This window comes from Callithrix jacchus, chromosome 3 (genome assembly GCF_049354715.1).
Source record: "Callithrix jacchus isolate 240 chromosome 3, calJac240_pri, whole genome shotgun sequence".
In the NCBI taxonomy this organism is placed as follows: Eukaryota; Metazoa; Chordata; class Mammalia; order Primates; family Cebidae; genus Callithrix; species Callithrix jacchus.
Window position 1 is genome coordinate 110,744,935 of NC_133504.1, and position 23,659 is coordinate 110,768,593.

At 41.0% G+C, this 23,659-nt stretch overlaps 1 protein-coding gene and 2 pseudogenes across 3 annotated transcripts in view; 2 read left to right on the plus strand and 1 right to left on the minus strand.

Moving 5' to 3' along the window:
- SLC10A6 (solute carrier family 10 member 6) overlaps positions 1-22,381 on the plus strand; it is a 33,257-nt gene extending 10,876 nt beyond the window's left edge. The window contains exons 2-7 of one of the 2 annotated variants that reach the window (XM_035293352.3): positions 6,400-6,518; positions 8,761-8,849; positions 12,999-13,174; positions 16,241-16,398; positions 17,897-18,015; positions 22,214-22,381. In XM_035293352.3, coding sequence (XP_035149243.3) covers positions 6,400-6,518; positions 8,761-8,849; positions 12,999-13,174; positions 16,241-16,398; positions 17,897-18,015; positions 22,214-22,255 — 703 coding nt within the window. In that variant the 3' untranslated portion in view covers positions 22,256-22,381. Of the gene's footprint in view, positions 1-6,399; positions 6,519-8,760; positions 8,850-12,998; positions 13,175-16,240; positions 16,399-17,896; positions 18,912-22,213 lie in introns of those variants that run through there. The other variant, XM_002745625.6, reaches the window with a different exon arrangement.
- On the plus strand, positions 1,254-1,934 carry LOC103791960 (large ribosomal subunit protein uL6 pseudogene; annotated as a pseudogene). The gene has a single exon (XR_013533437.1). The product of XR_013533437.1 is annotated as a large ribosomal subunit protein uL6 pseudogene (transcript).
- On the minus strand, positions 11,217-11,372 carry LOC108590854 (large ribosomal subunit protein eL39-like; annotated as a pseudogene).
- Positions 22,382-23,659: the final 1,278 nt, after the last annotated feature.

The window sequence follows — 23,659 nt, forward strand, 5'->3', positions numbered from 1 at the left end:
GGGTACAGCATGTGTATAATTCATGAGATAATGTCAATAAAACTGTGTCCAGAGGGCCATGAATTCAGAATCCTAGAAGCAGGATCGCTAATTTTCCTAGATAATGCCAGACACCCTTCGTGGTATACCATTTTTACCAGCAATGAGTGAGAGCACAGAGGGAATCTTTTTAGTATCATTGAAGTAAAATAGATGCTGCTTTGTCAAGAGTATAAACATTCTTTTGGAGGAAAATGTTAAAGTAGTCATAGATGTATTATTTTATAGGCAGGGTAATTGGTTGGAGGCAATGGTGATATATATTAGGAGGAAGAGTGACAGATGACTTGTAGTCCCAATAAAGTGCTGAAGGACCCTTGCTGTCTCTGCAGAAAACCTTGACATATGAAGGGCTTCCTTCCTCTCCTTTGTAGAGCAGAAGGGTAGTCTGCTTCTCAGTCTGTGTCAGTCATTTGTGCCTTGAACACAGAATGAGCACAGTATCTATAAGCGGTTCGTACATGCTTAAACAGAGTGTGCACTTTTCTTTCCCAGCAAATTGAAAGATAAAATATTTTACTGGTCTGATGAGTATCTTATTTCCGTTTATTTTCTTTCCCCTAATTTTACTAATGCATTCTTTTAGTGGTTCTATCACTCAGGTAGGTACAAAATACAGCCTTAGCTTGGGGGTTGGGAGTGGGACTGAGATGGAAAGAATAGATTTGGGATGGAAGGCACCAAAAAGTAGGGGAAGATTGCATGGCACTCAATCTATTCCTTGAGTTCTCATTCTCCCTGATTTTTGTTGGCATTTAGCCTGCATTTGGGAGCTCTCTTTTCTTAGCTTTCAAGAAATAGAACCTCCCGGCTCCCTACTGACTTCTTTTTTAAAGTTTATTTTTAATTGACAAGTTAAAATTATACATATTTATGGTGTACAACATGATGTTTTACCCACGCACTTCTCTGTTCTTTGTCTACATGCACCATGGGCTCTTCTTCCTCCTGCCAGTCCAGAGCAAAGGAAGCCTTAAAACAGATGTAATATTAACTATCAGTTCATAACTAAATGATTTTCTCTACATAAAAAATGTAGGCTAAAAATATATATTTGGGGCCGGGTGCTGTGCCTCAAGCCTGTAATCCCAGCACTTTGGGAGGCCTAGGCGAGTGGATCACGAGGTCAAGAGATCGAGACCATCCTGGTCAACATGGTGAAACCCGGTCTCTACTAAAAATACAAAAAAAAAAAAAAAAAAAAAAGAGACGTTCCTTCTTTGCCGCGTTTGCTGCGAGAATGAAGACCATTCTCAGCAATCAGACTGTCGACATTCCAGAAAATGTCAACATTACTCTGAAGGGATGCACAGTTATTGTGAAGGGTCCCAGAGGAACCCTGTGGAGGGACTTCAATCACATCAATGTAGAACTCAGTCTTCTTGGAAAGAAAAAAAGAGGCTCCGGGTTGACAAATGGTGGGGTAACCGAAAGGAACGGGCTACCGTTCGGACTATTTGTAGTCATGTACAGAACATGATCAAGGGTGTTACGCTGGGCTTCCGGTACAAGATGAGGTCTGTGTACGCTCACTTCCCCATCAACGTCGTTATCCAGGAGAATGGGTCTCTTGTTGAAATCCAAAATTTCTTGGGTGAAAAATACATCTGCAGGGTTCGAATGAGACCAGGTGTTGCTTGTTCAGTATCTCAAGCCGAGAAAGATGAATTAATCCTTGAAGGAAATGACATTGAGCTTGTGTCAAATTCAGCGGCTTTGATTCAGCAAACTACAACAGTTAAAAACAAGGATATCCGGAAATTTTTGGATGGTATCTGTGTCTCTGAAAAAGGAACTGTTCAGCAGGCTGATGAGTAAGACCTTAGAGTTGCCCAGCTACAGAAACAAGATGCTTATCATAGCTAAGACCTTCATGTGATACTTAAATGATGCAATAAAAGACCTATTAATTTGGAAAAATAATTAGCTGGGCGTGGTGGCGCGTGCCTGTAATCCTAGCTACTCAGGAGGCTGAGGCAGGAGAATTGCCTGAACCCAGGAGGCAGATGTTGCGGTGAGCGGAGATCGCACCATTGCACTCCAGCCTGGGTAAACAAGAGCGAAACTCCGTCTCTCTCTCTCTCTCTCTCTCTCTCTCTCTCTCTCTCTCTCTCTCTCTCTCTCTCTCTCTCTCTTTCTCTCTCTCTCTCTCTCTCTCTCTCTCTCTCTCTCTCTATATATATATATATATATATATATATTTGGAAAATATAAAAACATGATATACTATTGCTGGGCATGGTGGTTTACACACTTCAGGAGGCTGAGGCAGATGGATCACCTGAGGTCAGGAGCTCAAGACCAGCCTGGCCAACATGGTGAAACCCCATCTCTACTAAAAATGCAAAAATTAGCTCGGCGTGGTGGCCAGCGCCTGTAATCCCAGCTACTCGGGAGGCTGAGGCAGAAGAATCACTTGAACCCGGAAGACGGAGGTTGCAGTGAGCTGAGATTGCACCACTGCACTCCAGCCTGGGCAAAAGAGTGGGACTCTGTTTCAAAAACAGAAAAACGAAAACTAAACAAAATCCCCATAATATATTACAAATGTATGAAGCAGTAACTTAGTTCATATAATGCAATAACAGCAGAGTAATTGCCTTAGTCCATTTTGTGCTGCTATACAGGATACCTGAGACTGGGTAATTTATAGAGAAGAAAAATTATTGCTTCACATTCTGGAGGCTGGGAAGCCTAAGATTAAGGTGCTGGCATCTATTGTCTGATGAGGGCCTTCTTGCTCCTCATGTGGCAGAAGACAGAAGGCAAAAAGGAACCAACTTCCTTGGGGGGGGGGGTTCTTTTAAAATGGCATTAATTCATTCATAAAAGTGGATTCATTATGACCTCCCAGAAAGCTCCACCTGTCAGTACTGTTGCCTTAGGGATTGAGTTTCCAACCAATGAATTTTGGAGGACACATTCAGACCACAACAGTAACCACAATACACCTCCACCACAGACATTAGGTACTTACAAAGTCTTAAGCTCGGTTGCGGCAGGGCACGGTGGCTCACGCCTGTAATCCCAGCACTTTGGAAGGCCGAGGCGGGTGGATCATGAGGTCAGGAGATTGAGACCATCCTGGTCAACATGGTGAAACCCCGTCTCTACTAAGAATACAAAAAATTAGCTGGACATGGTGGCGTGTGCCTGTAATCCCAGCTACTTAGGAGGCTGAGGCAGGAGAATTGCCTGAGCCCAGGAGGCGGAGGCTGCGGTGAGCTGAGATCGGGCCATTGCACTCCAGCCTGGGTGACAAGAGCGAGACTCTGTCTCAAAAAAAAAAAAAAAAAAAAAGATCTGTTGCACTTAAAATGTGTTAGCCTTTTTACTTGGAGACAATTAACATCAATAATAACAGAGATAAACAAACCAATGTTCTAGTGGAAATCATTCCGGGTTTGTTAGGCAAAGACCACAACTTGCTTCGGATGGTCTCAGTTGCTTTCCTGGTAAAGCTTTGTAGCATGGCCGTTGGTTTTGGTTTGGTTCATCCAACTGACAGACTTACATTTCACTTTCCAAGGTGGCCAGAGACAATTCCAATAAGGATGAAGATAAACAGACTAATTGTCTTTTAGAAATCTTTCCAGGTGTGTTCACCAAAGACTGGATGTCCCGCTATCACCCAACTTAACACAGCCCCTCAAATGGATGCTAGTGACTCAGCTTTTTTTTTTTTTTTATCACACCATCATTTTGAAGCTGAGAAATCTTACTTCGTACTCTAACTCATCACTCTACTTCAATCTCAGTTCCTTTTTTTTTTTTTTGAGACAGTCGCACTCTGTCACCCATGCTGAAGTGCAGTGGCGTGATCTTCACTCACTGCAACCTCCACCTCCTGGGTTCAAGCCATTCTCCTGTCTTGGCCTCCTGAGTAGCTGGGATAGTAGGCACCCACCATGATGCCTGGCTAATTTTTGCATTTTTGTAGAGATGGGGTTTCATCATGTTGGTCAGGCTGGTGAACTCCTGGCCTGAGGTGATCCACCTGTCTTGGCCTCCCAAAGTGCTGGGATTACAGGTGTGAGCCACCAAGCCCAGCCCAATCCCAGTTTCTAATCATAGGATCACACAATATCAGAATTGGAACACAATTTTTAATTTAGTCAAGCATCTCACACCAATTCCCTTTCTCTATGGTTTTGTACCCTCCATTGTCCTAACCAACTTGCTCTGTTTGAAGGTCAGTGACTGTGGGGGTCACTGCTCTAAACAATGGGGAGTTTATGGCATGTGGTGTTTGGTGACTTCTTCCTGATACGTATTTATTAACACTTCACACTGGGCAGGTGTTTAGTCAGCTTTGTGGCATTCTAACTTGCTGATATGGTTTGGATGTTTGTTCTCTCCACATCTCATGTTGAAATGTGATTCCAGTATTGGAGGAGGGACCAGGTGGGACATGTTTGGATCATAGCGTGGATCTCTCATGAATGGTTAATGCCATCTCCTTGGTGATAAGTGAGTTCTTGCTCAGTCAGTTCATATGAGATCTGGTTGTTTAAAAGCCTGGGACCTCCCTTTTCTCACTCTCTCTTCTTCCACTCTGACCATGTGAGATGCCTGCTCCCCCTCCCCCTAGCCTTCTGCCATGATTGTGAGCTTCCTGAGGTCCTCCCCAAGAGCAGATGCTGGAACCATGCTTGTACAGCCTGCAGAACTGTGAACCTCCTTTCTTTATAAATTACCCAGCCTCAAGTATTTCTTTATTGCAATGCAAATAGCCTAATACAATTCCAATCCCCTTGGTACCACAACTAGATATCACAAGAAAACTTCAGACCAATATTTCTTATGAATATACATGTAAAATTCTTCAATAAAAATACTATCACATTGAATCTAGCAACATAAAAAAGGGTTATACACCATGACCAAGTATGATTTATTTCAAAATGCAAGGTTGGTTCATTACACAGAAAAATCAGTGTGATGCACTATATTAATAAAATAAGGACAGAAAAAGAATGAAGTTCTGATATATGCTAAAACATGGATAAACCTTGTCTTAGCCCATTTGTGTTGCTATGAAAGAATACCTGAGGCTCAGTAATTTCTAAAGAAAACAGGTTTATTTGGCTTGTGGGTCTGCAGGCTATACTCAAGAAGCATAGTGCCAGCATCTGCATCTGCCGAGGGCCTCATGAAGCCCACACCCATGGTGGAAGGGGAAGAGGAGGAGGCATCACATGGTAAGAGAGGGGAGGGAGGTGTTAGACTCTTTTTAACAACGAGAGCTCATAAGAGCTGAATGAGAACTCAGTGAATTTCACGAGAATAACACCAACCCATTCATGAGGGATCTGCCTCATGACCCAAACATTGCCCATTTGGCCTCACCTCCAACATTGGGAATCAAATTTCAAGATGATAGTTGGCGAGGACAAACATTCAAACTATTATCAAAACTTGAAAATGTTATGCTAAGGGAAAGAAACTAGACACACAAAAAAGGCCACATATATGTTTTTGTTCATATAAGATGTACAGAATAGGTAATCCTATTAAGACAGAAAGTAGATTTGTGCTTGCTAAGGGCTTGAGGAAGGAGGGATTGGGGAGTGACTGCAAACGGGGATGGAGTTTTATTTTGGGGTGAAGAAAGTATGCTGAAATGGTGCTATTATTGCATAATCTTGTGACTATACTAAAACTGCTAACTCACTGGGCACAGTGGCTCACGTCTGTAATCCTAGCACTTTGGGAGGCCAAGGTGGGCAGATCATGAGGTCAGGAGATTGAGACCATCCTAGATAACACGGTAAAACCCCGTCTCTCCTAAAAAATACAAAAAAAAAAAAAAAAAAATTAACCGGGCATGGTGGCACACACCTGTAGTCCCTGCTACTTGGGAAGCTGAGGCAGGAGAATTGCTTAAATCTGGGAGATCCGGGAGGTGGAGGTTGCAGTGGGCAGAGATTGCGCCACCGCACTCCAGCTTGGGTGACAGAGTGAGACTCTGCCTCAAAAAACAAACAAACAAAAACAAACAAACAAACAAAACCTGCTGAACTGTACATTTTAAAATGATGGATTTTATGGCTAGTGGATTATACTTCAATAAAAAAGAACTAACTAAGAAAAGATTCCTATAGTGTGTAGCAAAATGTTTAAGGCAAGTAGAAAGTAAAATAAATATGAGGTAATTGATGGATGACAGGAACTGTTGGAAATCTCTTTGAACACCACAAATACAGCCATCATTTGTTAGATAATAGGCGAGAAATGAGCTCCAAGGAGCTTAGTCCATGTAATCTCCAGAAAATCGTGTCCCAGGAGTTGCTTTTGGTAAAGACTAAATTCTTCATGTCCAGTGCTCCCTCCTAAGCATTGTATTAATTCTACTTTCAGCATCAGTATGACAACCTGCTCCACCGTGGCTGCCCTGGGAATGATGCCACTCTGCATCTATCTCTACACTTGGTCCTGGAGTCTTCAGCAGAATCTCACCATTCCTTACCAGAACATAGGTCTGTATGGGCCTGTGAAATGCAGGACTAACAGTAATAGTGATGACACTAATAATAGCTGTTGCTAATTGTATAACTATGCAGGGATGTTTTTTGTAGTACCTGATTTAATTCCTTAAAGAACACTACGGTATAGATTCTGTTCCAATTCAGTCTCCTAGGTCTTCAGGCTTCAAGAGGTTTAGTAACTTGATCAAGATTATGCAGCTGGTGACTAAGCACAGTGACGCACGCCTGTAATCCCAGCACTTTGGGAGGACAAGGCAGGCAGATCATGAGGTTGGGAGATCAAGACCATCCTGTCCAACATGGTGAAACTCCATCTCTACTAAAAAAAAAATTAGCTGGGTGTGGCAGTGCACACCTGTAGTCCCAGCTCCCCAGGAGGCTGAGGCAGGAGAATTACTTGAACCTGGGAGGTGGAGGCTGCAGTGAGCCAAGATTGTACCACTGCATTCCAGCCTGGGTGACAGATCTTGAGACTTGTCTCAATAAAAAAAAAAAAGAAAAAGAAAGAAAGAAAAAGGTTATGCAGCTGGTAAGCACAGAACTGGAGTTCTAACCCAGGAATTTGACTACAAAGTGTAAATTTTTCACCCCTACAAGAGTGCATTTTTGAATAAAAAGTCAGATAATTTATTTTTAAAAAACAATAATCAAACCCTTATATAATTAGACTATGAAGCAATTTGACTCTTTATGCTTCAAGGTTTAACTGGATCTAATGGCTCTAATTAGACCTTCCTGTGACTTACCTTTCACCTTGCCTGTGAAACTTGACTTTTTCTTATAGGTTGAACATAAATAATTCTTACTTATTATTATTATTATTATTTTGAGATGTAGTCTTGCTCTACTGTCCAGGCTGGAGTACAGTGGCGCAATCTTGGCTCACTGCAACCGCCGCCTCCAGGGTTCAAGAGATTCTCCTGGCTCACTGCAACCTCTGCCTTCAGGGTTCAATGATTCTCCTGCCTCAGCCTCCTGAGTAGTTGGGATTACAGGTGCCTGCCACCAAGCTCAGCTATTTTCTGTATTTTTAATAGAAACGGGACTTCACCATTTTGGCCAGGCTGGTCCTGAACTCTTGACCTCATGATCCTTCTGCCTCAGACTCCCAAAGTGCTGGGATTACAGGTGCCTGCCACCAAGCTCAGCTATTTTCTGTATTTTTAATAGAAACGGGACTTCACCATTTTGGCCAGGCTGGTCCTGAACTCTTGACCTCATGATCCTTCTGCCTCAGACTCCCAAAGTGCTGGGATTACAGGTGTGAGCCACCACACCTGGCCCATTCTTACTGATTATTATTATTAATTTTTTTTTGAGACGGAGTTTTGCTCTTGTTACTCAGGCTGGAGTGCAATGGCACGATCTCAGCTCACCGCAACCTCCACCTCCTGGGTTCAAGCAATTCTCCCGCCTCAGCCTCCTGAGTAACTGGGATTACAGGCCCGCGCCATCATGCCCAGCTAAGTTTTTGTATCTTTAGTAGAGACGGGGTTTCACCATGTTGACCAGGATGGTCTCGATCTCTTGACCTCGTGATCCACCTGCCTCGGCCTCCCAAAGTGCTGGGATTACAGGCTTGAGCCACTGCGCCTGGCAATTCTTACTGATTATTAAAACTCATCCACATGTCACAATCATACTCATGTCACTTTCATGGTCTCCTCTCCTGAGTATTATTTCTCATTAAAGTCTGCCCTTGTCTTAAAGATCTCCGTGGGTTCACCAGGCTTAGAAGAGAAATGTGGTGAAATGATCTGCCTTTTCTAGTCTGGTCAGTTTTTGGAGAAGTGATAGACACTATGATTTTAAGACTCTCAGTGTCAATCTGGTGTCTCAGGTAAGCACCTTGATGGCTTACAACTCATGGCCCATGGTTCAAAACCATGAATGAAACGACTTCCTCACAACAGCTGGAACCCATTGAATTTGTAAAATTTGAGAGAAACCTTAATTTAGAAACCATGATTTTATGTGCTTTTTTCTGATCATTAAGTTAATGTATTCTGCTTTGATAATATGCTCTGAAAGGCACTCACAAACAAGCCTCAAAATGTTATGAGCAACTTATACAACTTTGGAGCCAATATTGTAGGCATTTGTCCAGATCTGGAAAGTGGCATGGGAAAACGTCCGTTTAAAGCTGTTATCTAATTGAAATAGAAGTTGTCGGGAAGGACTGTGCAGTCAGGATGAGAGGGAAAACCCTTTGATGGATTATTCTTTTCTTTAGGAATTACCCTTGTGTGCCTGACTGTCCCTGTGGCCTTCGGTGTCTATGTGAATTACAGGTGGCCAAAACAATCCAAAATCATTCTCAAGGTGAGTGACTCCATGGCCACTGCTGGCACATCCTCAGACTCAGGGCCCTGAAAGACAGAAGTGAGCAGTGGCTGGAACAAGTGAGATTTTCCAGTACAGCCCCACACCCAGAAATTCTTACGTCCTGCGGTTTTGGATCCAGAGATCATATTTCCTCCACCCTGTAAGCCTTGCTCTGCCACTTCCATAGGCCTGTACCCTGAGGCTTTTGGCACTCTGGAAAACAAGCAGCTATTGATTTAATGTCAGAAAAGCTAAAGCCTGTGTGAAAACACAAGAGCCCAGGCCCATCCATGCACAAGGCTTCACACAGGTGCTCTTGAGGCAGAAGCAGTTTATGTGAGCATGAAATAGAGACCCGTGTTGAGGCATATGGCTGGTTCCTTGGAAGAGCAGGAGGAAGGGCTGTCTTGCAGAAGCATTCCTGGGGACACTGCCAAAGCTGTAGTTTGTACACATGAGCAAGGCTGCTGACCACATGAATAAGATCATTTAAATAAAATCATTCAGAAAGCACTGAGGAGTCTAGCTATGGGATGATTGTGACTAGAACTTTCTACCTCCTCTTGTCTTCGCAATCTTGCCCTTTGTCTGCTTGAGAAACAAGCAAATGTCTTTGCTAAACGGCTTTTAAAAATAATTCAAGGGGCCAGCTGCAGTAGCTCATATCTGTAATCCCAGAATTTTGGGAGGCTGAGGTGGGAAGATTGCTTGAGGTCAGGAGATTGAGACTACAATGAGCCATGATCGTGCCATTGCACTCAAGGCTGGGTCAGAGAGTGAGACCCCATCTCTAAAAAACAAAACCAAAAAAATGTAGAGAGGAGGCATTCTTAACAGTGATGTCAATCTCCTATGGTGCTTTCTATTTTTTTTTTCAGATTATGTATCACTTTAGCAGATATAAGAAAGTATGTGTGGCTTTCATGAAGATTTGAAAAATGTTTTAGTTTTATTTTACATTTACAAAGAAAAATTTGGGGTTATTTGGAGTTTCAGGTAGTAAATCTGAGTTAATTTTGTTTTGTGGTTTATGGTTTGACTCTACCTCACAGAACATTGCCACTCCATATGCCTGCGCCAGTGGACACTGTTTTCCCGGTTAGGCATAAGGCTGAATAACTCCCACATTCCTTCAGTGTGATGGAGAATGAGAGGAGCAGACAAATCAGCTGGGCACAGAGAGCTGGAGGACGGCTTACTATAGTACATTTGTATTGCATGTGGATGACTTTAACATTGATAGTGCACCCTTGATTTTCATTGTCCTTTTTTCTAGCTGTACTCATGGAATAAAGTCCCATCTTTTCCACATTTACTTTTTAAAGTTAGTTAATTAATTAATTTTTTGAATAGGGCCTTCCTCTGTTACTTAGGCTGAAGCGCAATGGCACAATCATAGCTCATTGCAACCTTGAACTCCTGGGCTCAAATGATGCTCTCCTCTCAAGCTCTCAGGTAGCTAGTCCTACAGGCATGCACCATCTTGCCCTGCAAATAAAAAGACATTTTTTTTTTTTTAGAGACAGGGTCTTGCTGTGTTGCCCAGGCTAGTTTGCAACTCCTGGCCTCAAGGGATCCTCCTGCCTTGGCCTCCCAAAGTATTAGGACCCCAGGCATGAGCCACTGTGCCTGGCCCCTTTTCCACATTTATTATTGTTATTTCAGTAGGAGAAAATTTCCAGTGTAGTAGTTATAATTTTGTTTACAAAACAAAAGGAGGGAAATGATCACAGAAATGTCTTGCTTTTCAAGTACTCTATCTTCGATTTTTTTTTAAAGGGCATTAAGCAATAACAAAAATTATGATTTTGGAGTTTCCAGCTCTTCTATTATATTAGGCCATCAGTCAATGGAGAAACCAGATACATCTTTTTTTTTTTTTTTGAGACAGAGTCTTGTTCTGTTGCCCAGGAGTGCAGTGGTGTGATCTTGGCTCACTGCAACCTCTGCCTCCAGGATTCAAGTGATTCTTCTGCCTCAGCCTCCCATGTAACCGATACTATAGGTACGTGCTACCACACCCAGCTAATTTTTTGTATTTTTAGTAGAGATGGGGTTTCACCGTGTCAGCCAGGATGGTCTAGATCTCCTGAGCTTGTGATCCGCCCACTTCAGCCTCCCAAAGTGCTGGGATTACAGGTGTGAGCCACTGCCCTAAGCCACCAGATAATTTTTTTGTTTGTTTTTTTGGAAATGAAAGGTGTCACGTATTTATTACTGAACCTAGCCAACCAAGGTGTTCATAACAGATCCAGAGAGGAAATGAGCCCATCTCTCCAGATCCTGCCATTTTCAACTTGATTTGGTAACCTGATTGTGACCTTCAGACAGCATAAATATCTGTTCCGTCTCATGTGTATTTCCTTATAGACCCAGCTTGGTTCTTCTCCAGTGTCTTCTTTTGGAGTTGTACCTGATTTAATTACCAGTTTTCATCCAAATCCACTGGGGAATTAGATGATTTTGCTTTTGTTTCTTGGCCAGGAATTGCTTAATCCTGAAAGTCTTGAGAGAAGACATGGTGAGAAGTGGGGTAAAGGACACACCACGATGGCGGAGAAAGAGAGGGGCCCATATACACTTTTTATATGTCAGTTTTATTTTCTATAAAGAGCACATTTAAAACTCTTCTTTTGGATATTTCATAGGACTTATGGCAAAATATTTAATAATATGCATAAATATTCTAGAGCACCTTAGGAAAAAAAAACTAGGCTAATTGTTACTTTAGTATGTCTTCATTCCCTGTTCTTAGTCCTATTTTAATTTTAGATCTGACATATTTTCTGAGCAAATTTGAGTGTTACTCATTTACTCTTGGTGGATTTTAAACTTTGGAATCTTTGGTAGAGAGAGGAAGAAGGGATGTTACATTCAGAGGCTTTTTTTTTTTTTTTTAAAATACAGTCTCGCTCTGTTGCCCAGGCTGGAGTACAATAGTGTGATCTTGGCTCACTGCAACCTCTGCCTCCCAAGTTCAGGCAATTCTTCTGCCTCAGGCACCTGAGTAGCTGGGATTACAGGCATGTGCAACCATGCCTGGCAAATTTTTATATTTTTTTTAGTAGAGACAGGATTTCACCACGTTGGCCAGGATGGTCTTGAACTCTTGACTTCAGGTGATCTTCTCACCTTTACCTCCCAAAGTTCTAGGATTACAGATGTGAGCCACTGCACCAGGCCAAGAGGCTTTCTTATGTTTTAGCATCTTTCTCTTAGGCGGGGTCTAGTCTGTCTCTGTATTTGAACAGTAAAAATGACCCCAGAACACATTTATGGTCTATTGGGTCATTCTGTTGGTTTGTTCTCTTCTTTACTTTCCTATGACCACCTGTCTTCACATCCTGAATCATTTAACATCAAGGTTGACACTGTAACTAGATACACAGTTTGCTATCTACATGATATGAACAGGAGCTTGCCAACATCCTGATTTTCACAAAATACCTTAGGCCATGCTTCCTTCCTATTTTATCTAAAATTCAAACTATTCGATTTTTTTTTGTTACTGTTGGCTTTTTGTTTCTGTTGTTGTTAAACAATAAAAGTAAGAGACAGTAACTATTTGGGAGAGGAGATACTCTCCATCAGTATTTCTCATGTGATCATGAATATTAGCTCAGGTTGTCCAGTGAAGAACGGTTAAATTTTATTTGGAGGGGAGACAGGCAGGCATCAAAGCAGCAAGCAGCTGCTGGAGTTTGAAGGGGTGGTGGGAAAGGAGGCAGATGGTCAGGCGGGGCAGGTGTGAAACTGAATGTCACCAGCAGAGGGTTGTAGAGGTGTGTGCAGGGGTGTTGGAAGCTTATTGTCAGATCCCATTCACTTTACACTTTCGTCCTACCCACAAAAGACTCTACTACCCAGTCCTTTTCGCAAAAGCTTCTGCTTGAAAAGAAAAGTAGATATGCTAAAAGAAGACTTAGATTTGTTTCAAACTCCACCAATTTCTAGCATAGGCAAGTTACTTGACCACTCTGGAACTCAGATTTCTCCTATACAAAATGGAGTTGGATTTAATCATCTCCAAGTCCCTTCTTTATTCTAAGATGTCTAGATCTCAAGCATTTTACAACCTTGATGGACTTGGTATCATAGAGCCAAAAACTCTCAGTTTATACACATTTATTTTATTGTTTGCTTCAGATTGGGGCCGTTGTTGGTGGGCTCCTCCTTCTGGTGGTTGCAGTTGCTGGTGTGGTTCTGGCAAAAGGATCTTGGAATTCAGACATCACTCTTCTGACCATCAGTTTCATCTTTCCTTTGATCGGCCATGTCACGGGTTTTCTGCTGGCACTTTTTACCCACCAGTCTTGGCAAAGGTATAGTTAAATTATCCATAAACTTCTTTTCAGAAGGTAAATTTAACACACTGCCACTGGTAGGCTCCTGCCTGTGTCAGGAGACATGAAAAGTTTTACTGACATAGTGGAATGGAGCAGGATAACTAAGCATAAAAGAGGGTCATGCGTGGCAATTCATGGAAAATTTCCTGTTAATTCTTTATGTAAATTAAAGCAAAGGCCAAATTGATGGGAAGTTTTAACTTGTGGAATGAAGATTGAGGTGTTAATACAACTTGTTGAGATCTGGATATATTTCTCTTCTTATTCTAATGATTAAACAGAGGAATGAGATTATTTCACTAAATATAGGGCTCATTCTAGGGCATGAGCAAGTTCCAAGAGATTAAATCCTTATGGATTGCTGGTGCCAAATTTTTAAATAGTTGCTAATTATAAGAGGCAATAAGAGAAGAGACAAACTTGAGAAATAGTAGGGATTTGTCTTACGTATTATCATTCCGAATCAGGGTGTATATTTTATAAAGACTGTGAAACATTAAAAATGATGTTACATGTTGGTATGCCCACAGTGAGTTGAGCATTATCCTGCAGCGATGGAGGAGACATATGTTGGTATTAACTCTCTGGAAGGCAGTTTACTGTCATATCAATTGTCTTATCAATATTTATATTGGTTAACTCAATAATTTTAATTTTAAAAATCTGTTCTGAAGCTAGCACTATTGTACATGCACACGAATATTGATGTACTAAGATAATTTAGTATTATTTATAGATCTAAAAATAGAAAACATTTAAATATGTAACAATAGAAAGATATTTCATTCCTGATGTAGCCATATAATGAATATGATGTATCAATTTTATTGATTTTTGAAAATACTCAAGAGATAAATTCAAATTAAAAAAGAATAGAAAATGGCATGTATTTGATTTCCACTTTGTTGAAGAAAGCAAAAAGAATTCCATGCATCAAAAAATACCATTGTTACACCATATGGTAACAATGTTTAATTTTGAGTACAAGATTAAGGATCATTTTAGTCCTTTAGTATTTCCTTGGTATATTTTTGAAGCTTTTCAATAAGTATGTACTGCTTTTAAAAGAAGAAAAAAATTATTAAAGAAAAGTAAACTATGTAGCTGAATTAGAAAGGTGAACATTGGGAATTTTTAAATTGGTTTCATGCTACTTCCAGTCCACTTGGGGAACATTTAGGGTTGTACTAAGCACTGGGTAAGGCTTTACCCCATCGATCTCATTTACTTCTTACTACAAGCTTGAGAAGTAGATCCGATCACTACCGTTGTTCTACTGTTGAGTAGACCCTTCAGAGAAGTTAAGTGACTTGACCAAATTCATAGAGCTAGAAAATGGTGGCGTTAGGATTTGGACCTGGGTTTGTTTCCATTCAACAATTAGGAACATCGTCTGTTAAGCGGTCAGAATGTGATTGGATCTGGATGGAAAGTGTCCTCTGGCAAGATGAAGTCCATAGTCTCATCTTGTTCATACACAATGGCCTGACAAAGATCGGGACTGAGATCTGGCTCATGAATGGTGCAGTTGTGAGTTCCAGCTTAATCATACTGAGTTTTTGACAAAAGTCTGAAAAAAGTGAGAGTGGTTTGAGGCAAGTGTAGCAAGCAATAGTGTATCTAGAAATAAAGTATGAACAAAGAGCTTGCCCTGTACCATTGACAGCATTTTCACCCCCTCATTACACACCCTTGTTACCTCCCCATTCCAGTCCAGCTTGCAGATAGATGCTTGCTTGTTTTCTGAGGCACCTGTTTTTTCTCCTCACTTCCATGTATAAAACCCTACAGACTCCCTTTATAAATTGGAGACATGAAACTGCTTACCTCAGCTCTCAAGGTCCTGCCCATGTCTTCCCTCTCTTCCCTCCTTTGTCTTTTCAAACGAGGTTTATTTCATTCTATGCTGTCAAAAAAATCATAAAATATAGGAAAATAGAAAGCAAAAAGAAAAATTATTACTAAACTCTTTCACCAAAGACAACCTTTTTAGATATTTGGTCTTTATTTAGGGTTTTTGTGTTTGTTTGTTTGCTTATTTATTTATTGAGACCTCTGTTGCCCATGCTGGAGTATAATGGCATGATCTTGGCTCACTGCAACCTTTGCCTCCTGGGTTCAAGTGGTTCTTGTACTTCAGCCTCCCAAGTAGCTGGGATTACAGGAGTGTGGCCACCATGCTTGGCTAATTTTTGTATTTTTGATAGAGACAGGATTTCACCATGTTGGCCAGGCTCGTCTTGAGCTCCTTACCTCCAGGTGATCCACCCTTGGCCTCCCAAAGTGCTTGGATTATAGATGTGAATCCACTGCGTCTGGACGTGTTTATTTGTTTTGAAGTGTTATTTAGTTTATATTGTTTCATATCTCTTTAAAAAAATATATGTATTTTTTTCTTTTTATAGAGACAGCATCTTACTCTGTTGCTCAGGTTGGTCTTGAATTCCTGGGCTCAAGCAATCTTTTTGCTTCTGCCTCTCAGTGCTGGGGTTACAGGTGTTAGCCACCGCTCCCAGCCTCATAAATCTAACTCAACCTTCCATTCTCATCTCCTCCAATCCTCTCCTCTGTGCAGATTGGTTGACAGTATATGCCATGCCTGCTTAATAGGCCACAGTCACACCTGCCCCTGGAACTTTAATTTCTATAATATTTCCCCTTCATAAAAAGTCTCTTCTATTTTTTTCCACCCTTTAATCCTACTCCTCTGTGAAGCCTTCTCTCACCCCTTCTGCCATTTTCCGAATTTCTACATCTGCGTGGTCCTTGGTCATACTTTGTCTCGTGTTGTTGCCGAACTTTTCCTGTGTGCTTATCTTGTGTTTCCACTCCAATTCCTAGGGCAGTGTTTGCAAAGCCCAACTCCACCGTGCCTCTCAGAAGACCACCTGCAGAGTAGGCACTCAGCAAATGACTATGGAATGAGTACACATTTTCAGTGGCCCGAGGTCTTAGCTTCGAATTGTTATGATGCATATGAGAAAATGTGAGAATAGTTTTGATTGCTAGTGCGTTACTCTTGAAGCATTTTCTTATCGGTAGGTGCAGGACGATTTCCTTAGAAACTGGAGCTCAGAATATTCAGATGTGCATCACCATGCTCCAGTTATCTTTCACTGCTGAACACTTGATCAAGATGTTGAGTTTCCCATTGGCCTATGGACTCTTCCAGCTGATACATGGATTTCTTATCATTGCAGGTGGGTGAACTCCCATTGGGTTGGAGATAGCTGATGGAAAATTGTTCAGCCCAACTTACTGACTTTTTTCAATCCAAACTTGCATTTGCTGCCCCTGAGATACATTTTTTAAAAGCTTGACATTTCTGGGGATGATAAGGCACATGAACAGGATAGTTTGGCACAAGCGGGAGTTTTACAGAGAAATATAAAAAACCATCTGAAAGTGAGCTTATAATTATAAACAAATATGCTTCACAAAAGCAAATCTACTATCAGAACTTAGACTTCATAACTTGTTAAGACAAGATCTCCATGAGCAATCATCAGCTCCAAAGTGACATTTGCTGCACTTAAACATTGATTTGTTATGTCTAATTAAAAGCCTTGAGGTCTCCCAAGTGCCAAGTTATTTCAGCGTTTCTGTGACTGAGACTTGTGCTGAATGGCTGTGAAATATTTTTCAAATATAAAATATTACACACATACAAATATCAAAAAATATATGTGTATGTACAGATGTGTGCAGCCAAATATACATTACTTTGGAGTCACTATTATGTAGGTTCACAGAGGGTAAATTTAAAAAATATATCTAATGCAAGAACAGAAAACCAAATACCTCACTTATAAGTGGGAGCTAAACATTGGGTGCTCATGGACATACAGACAGCCACAGTAGACACTGGGGACTACTAGAAGAGGGAGGGAGGGGCAAAGGGAGAAAAACAAACTGTTGCGTACTGTGCTAGCTACCTGGGTGATAAGATCATCTGTTTCCCAAACCTCAGCATTACATAATATACCCAAGAAACAAACATGCACATATACTTCCTGAATCTAAAATAAAAGTTGAAAAAGAAAAAATATATATATGTGTTCACATACACACATATATTTTAATCTTGGGCCATGGTAAATTTTTACTGTTGTTAGGGAACAGGTCCTAGTAAGATTCAGTGATGACTGGTATCACTGATTATATACTGATTGCTGGTTGTTATTATTATACACTGATAAGAGATATAACAATCCATATAACAATATAAGGAATACCTGGGGCTTAATTTCCCCAACAGATAAGAGAAGTCCTGTTAGAGTCAAACCCTTGGTCTCAGATCCAAGTTTTCATTCCTTTTCATGGAGAGACTGAAGGTGGCATCTTGTCTGGCTCATTCCAGCTCCAGCCCAGAGCCAGGAGAGTGTCCTATTCTTGCCAGCTGGCTGACTGACTGACTGAATGAGTGAATGAATGAATGAATGTATGCATGTGTGAGCTGTCAGCAACCTGATGAGTGAGTCTCAATCACAAATGGTCTATTCCAGACAAAAGAGCCATTCTGATACAGCAAATCCTTCTATTCCATAGCTTTCTCTCTTCCCCCCTTCTTTTTCCTGGGCGTTTATACATACATGATGCCACCCAAACAAACACCTGAAGGACTGGCAATTGTACAGTGTCACAAAGTTAGACTCTTTGTTAAAGTGATGTTTAATACTTGTATGTTTTAACACCTAGCATATCAGACGTACAAGAGGAGACTGAAGCACAAACATGGAAAAAAGAACTCAGATTGTATACAAGTCGGCCATACGAGGAAATCAACTTCTTCCAAAGAGACCAATGCTTTCTTGGAGGTGAATGAAGAAGGTGCCGTCACTCCTGGGCCACCAGAGCCAGTGGATTGCCACAGGGCTCTGGAGTCAATTGGCCACATCACTTCATGTGAATAGCAGGGACTTGCTGGCTGCACTGGCCCCCTTCGTTTTCAGCAGCCAGTTAAGACAGTGTGCAGCTGATACATGAATCTTTTTGTTAGGGCCAGTGTGACTATTTCAATCTCCAATGTTAGAATATTTATATTTCCATGTGGATTGTGAATTGTGATAGGATCACTTTTGGAGATCCCCATTTGAGGAAGTTTCTTCTGGGGGTTAACATAACGTATCAGTGAGCTGTCTTGTGTGTTCTTGTCTTCCCACGTAGCAAATAGTACCTGGCAGTAGGTAAAATCCCGCATGATGGGAACTCATCCTCATGTTGTGGGTTTTAATTTAAGAAGAGTTAGGACTCTAAGTAGAGGAGATGTCACCTCATACTGCAGGGCGACGCAGACCTATGTGACTTCTTGACTCTGGACAGGTCCTCTGGTGCACTGGAGGGTGGGAAAACACATAGCTCTTATAATAAATGGGGCACTTTTCTCCAATGATTATTATTTTTAAGAAATTGAAAATACTTTTTGATTATAGATGTAATACAAGCTTGGAGAGAATTTAAAAAACATGTAAGTTTAAACATGGAATGCCCTGTATTTTCACTCTGTAAAGACAGACACAAGTGGCTGGGGGCACTGGCTCACGCATGTAATTGCAGCATTTTGGGAGGCTGACGTGGGCAGATCATCCGAGGTCAGGAGTTCAAGACAAGCCTGGCCAACATGGTGAAACCCCATTTCTACTAAAAATGCAAAAATTAGCCAATTAGCCAGGCATTGTGGTGTACACCTGTAATCCCAGCTGCTTGGGAGGCTGTGGCAGGAAAATCACTTAAACCCAGGAAACAGAGCTTGCAGTGAGCTGAGATCACACCACTGCACTTTAGCCTGGGTGACAAAGTGAAACTCTGACTAAAAAAAAAAAAGACACATGCATATCCTTCTAAGCTGTGTATGTATACTGTATCATTTTATTTTTAAAAATTGACGTAATTCCACGTATTGTTTTGTAAGTCACTTGACATATTCTGGAACATCTTTGAGTGTCAGTCTGTGTTGACCTACCTCATTCTTTAGAATAGTAGCTACATAGAAGTATTCCATTGCAGGGAAGGACTGTAATTTGTTTAATCACCCCTTATTCATGGACACTTGAATAGCTTTCAGCTGAACAGTATTACAGTGCAGCTACTACAAACACTCTTGCCCTTAGATGCAAGTATTTCTGTAGGCTTACTTCCTATGACTTGAATTTACAAGCCAATCGCTCACCGAGATGCAGGACAAATTGCTCTCCGGCAATGTTGTACAGCAGTGCCCGAGAGGGCCTGGTTTCCCACAGCCTCACCAGTCAAATGAATGATCAATTTTGATTTGTCAAAACATCTCATTTAACATTTTATTTAAAAATTGAATGAACTAAAGCATTTTTCACAATCACGTGCCTGCTTACGTCCTTTGCCTGCTTTTCTATTGTATCTTTTCCTTTTTGATGTGCAGATTTTGACCCATAATGACAGTGACAATGTGTCCTATGTGTTGTCGACATTCTATCTACTCTTTTATATTTTGTTATTCTCTAATGTCTTTTGTGGTAAAGAGTTTTATTTTTTTAATATATTCAGCATATCAATCTTATTAAGAATTTTTTTTGGCTCTGATCTCTGTCAATGTTAACCTATTTATTTGTGTGAATTGTGAATTGTGATAGAATCTTTTTTTGAGAATGTATTTGGCCCCTTTTCAGGGAGCTCTTTTTGGGGTCTTATGCAACATATTTACTAGCGGCTGTGTGTACTTCTTGACTTCCCATAAAATAAATGGTGGCTGGCAGTAGGTAAAATCTGTCCTCTACTAGACATTATTAAAAATATTTTCCCGTGTGTTTTCTAATACTTTGGTGGAGTGAATACATACATATTTATTCTATTTTGAATTTATTGTTCATATAGCATAATTTTTTTTGTAGTTAATTATCTAAACATCGTATATTGAATCATTATTCTTTTATCTACTGATTCGAAATGCTACCTTTATCACATAACTTCCTCCATAATGTGTTTTTGTTGGGAATCTGTTTGGTTCCATTTTGTGTCTATTCTTATTTGTAAGTTTTGAAATGGGTGAGAAAGTGTTTTGAGATTTAATGTTTATAATTTTATTTTGTAAGTATTCCCAATAACTTGTGGGTTAATGTGATGACAATGATTATTGTATTTTCCCACTAATTCAGAAAGCCTTTGTAGTAGGACAAAAGGAGCCCCATTAGGTCTTAGAGTCATGGCACATTTTATATGGAAAAGAACTGTGCAGATTTATGACTCAATGGTTAATTTTCAACTGTTGCTTTACTATTTTGAGATTCCCTTTTATCCATGTGATAAATGTTTATGTAATGAAAAGCTAGTCTGTTCTATGTTCAGACACATGGGACATAAACAGTAATGAGGCAGAAAGGGTTCCTGCCCTCATGGAGTTTATAGTCTAACAGGGAAATAGATCACTGCAATGAACACAGTTAGGAGAGTTGCAAGTAACACAGATTCCCAGTTCTAAAATGAATATTATTATGAGTTTTTGTTTGTCCATTTTTATTTTTGAAGAGTCTTGCTCTGTCATTCAGGCTGGAATAGAGTGGCGTGATCTTGGCTCACTGCAACCTCTGCTTCCCAGGTTCAAGTGATTCTTCTGCTGCCTCAGCCTCCCCAGCAGCTGAAACTTATGGGCACCTGCCACCACGCCCTGCTAATTTTTGTATTTTTAGTAGAGATGAGGTGTCACCATATTGACCAGGGCTGGTCTTGAACTCCTGACCTCAGGTGATTTGCCCACCTTGGCCTCCCAAAGTGCCGAGATTATAGGCGTGAGCCACCATGTCTGGCCTCCATGAGTTTTAAAGAATCCACAAAAAATAAATATCTAAATTATTTCTCCACATAGACACCTAGCACAAAACGGTAAAATTCAATGCTGTCTGAAAGCATTAACAACATGGTCAGTATTTACAACAGTCAGGACATTCTAAGGATGAGGGACAGGTCTATGAAAGGCCATCCTTTAAGACAGAAAAAATACACATTAATGTAAGGGCTTGAAAGTACTCCTGTCAGAAGATGGCCATCTGCATAGATGGTCTGTAAACATGTTACAGAGACCTTGAAATAGTGAAGCTGTTCAGAAGGCCACATGTTATCTTTAGAACAAAAATATAACTGGAAAAAAGTCTTACTTGAGTAAATTGCATTCTAATTGATCTAAATAATCATGAGTTAATAAAAGCTGGGACCTACCTGAAACTCAGAAATGGGGCCAGAGAAATCATGTCAAGCAGAATGAGTCCATGTCTAAGAGGACAGAGGCAGCTGTGGATGGTCGGGGCAGCAGAGTGCAGCGGAGAGAACACAGGCCACATCAGGGCTGCCTGCATTCCACTTATTTTATTTATTTATTTTTTTTAGATTAGAGTTTTGTGTTTTGTTCTTGTTGCCCAGGCTGGAGTGCAATGATTCCATCTTGGCTCACTGCAACCTCCACCTCCTGGGTTCAAGCAATTTTCCAGCCTTAGCTTCCCAAGTAGCTGAGATTACAGGTGCCCACCACCATGCCTGGCTAATTTTTGTATTTTTTTTTTTTTAGTAGAGATGGGGTTTCGCCATGTTGGCCAGCCTGCTCTCGAACTTCTGACCTCAGGTGATCCATCTGTCTCAGCTTCCCAAAGTGCTGGGTTTACAGACATGAGCCATGGCGCCCGGCCTGCATTCCACTTTAATAGCTAGGATGCCTCTAGAACTGTGGGTTGAAATCAGTCGGAGCTGAAATTGAACCTTTACCTCAGTTATCTGGGGAACTTTGGGCAAGTGACAATCCCCCTGGGCTTCAGATTCCTCTCTTAAAATGGTTGATAACACATTCAATCCTGGGCACCCTGAAAAGGAGGCAAGGTGAAAACACCTGGTCCGATGCATAAGTGATCAATACATGTTACATCCCCTTCTTTTTCTTGTGTAATCGGAAATATTCCTTGTGTAGAGAATCACTTAGCCTAACCCAGTTAATGAATCATATGTAAGTCTCTTGGTAACCTTCCCATCGGCCTTGGCCTGTGCTTTACCCAGCAGGAGGAGCCCTCTCTGAATGTTCAGCCTTCTTCATTCTGCTAGAACCACCTACAGCTTCCTTGTAAGCTAATAAATCAGCAGCATGGTTTATCAGTGTCCTGAAGGTTTGCTTAGCACGACCTTTGGAGCATAGTTACATTTTGGTTGAATAAATAAAACTGTCTCTAAACCTGCAAAAACTGAAGACTACTTTTAAATACTTCCTATCCGTGAATCTCTTCAATAGTTACATATTCAGATACTTCTAAATTTGTAAGAAGATCTTGAAAGATTGACACAGTGTTCGCTACCTTGTAAGGATGGTAGAAACTGAGGCAGAACTGGAAAGGCAGACACTGCTTGCTGCTACCCTGTATCAATTGCTGTTTTTGTCCTTATGAACAGAACCAAGATTTTGTTCAGGACAACAACATATCTAGCTAAAAATAACTTTCTTGAAGCTAGAGATGGGCATGGGACAGCTTTTGCTAATAATACAGAAGCAGAAGTCTGCCCTTGTCTTCTGGGAAATTTCGCTTTCTTGCCCTAGGCACTGACTGACCCCTTCTCCCTGTCAACTCCTGTTTCTTTTTTTTTTGAGACGGAGTTTCGCTCTTGTTACCCAGGCTGGAGTGCAATGGCGCGATCTCGGCTCACTGCAACCTCCGCCTCCTGGGTTCAGGCAATTCTCCTGCCTCAGCCTCCTGAGTAGCTGGGACTACAGGCACGCGCCACCATGCCCAGCTAATTTTTTGTATTTTTAGTAGAGATGGGGTTTCACCAAGTTGACCAGGATGGTCTCGATCTCTTGACCTCGTGATCCACCTGCCTCGGTCTCCCAAAGTGCTGGGATTACAGGCTTGAGCCACTGGGCCCAGCAATTCCTGTTTCTTTTCTGGAATGTGGATGTAATAGCTAGAGCTGTGGCAGCCACTTCCAGGCCATAAAGGAAAGGCCAAGGATAATTAGAGAGCTGTTGACATTCTTGAGCTATAGAATTAACTGCCTACTTCTGAGCAAATGCCTTCTTCTGAACTTGGTTTCTTAATGAAAGAAAATAAACTCTTAAGCCCTTTAGAATTTGTGAAAGAAAAAAAACCAAAAAATCTTGGGATCCCAATTCACTATGCCAAAAGGAAAACAATGAAGCTGAAAGCTGAGCCATGCAAGAAACTGCCTTTTCTTTTGTTCCTAAGCAGATAGCTACAGATAAAGGTTAAATATCTCCACAGGTAGTTACTCTATCTTATCTTATATACTGAGTGCAAGATAAATACATAACTATTTTCCTATCTGCTCCTTTTCTTTTGCAACATGTGAGTTCAGTAATGTGACCATATCCCTCCTCTTTCCCCTCCAGCTCACTTTTCTCCTTTAAATATTGAAGCCCTCAAACTCATCTTTGGAGAAAGGCATAGACCACAGACTGTTTCTGTGATTCTGTTTAATTTCTTCCAAGCATATCCT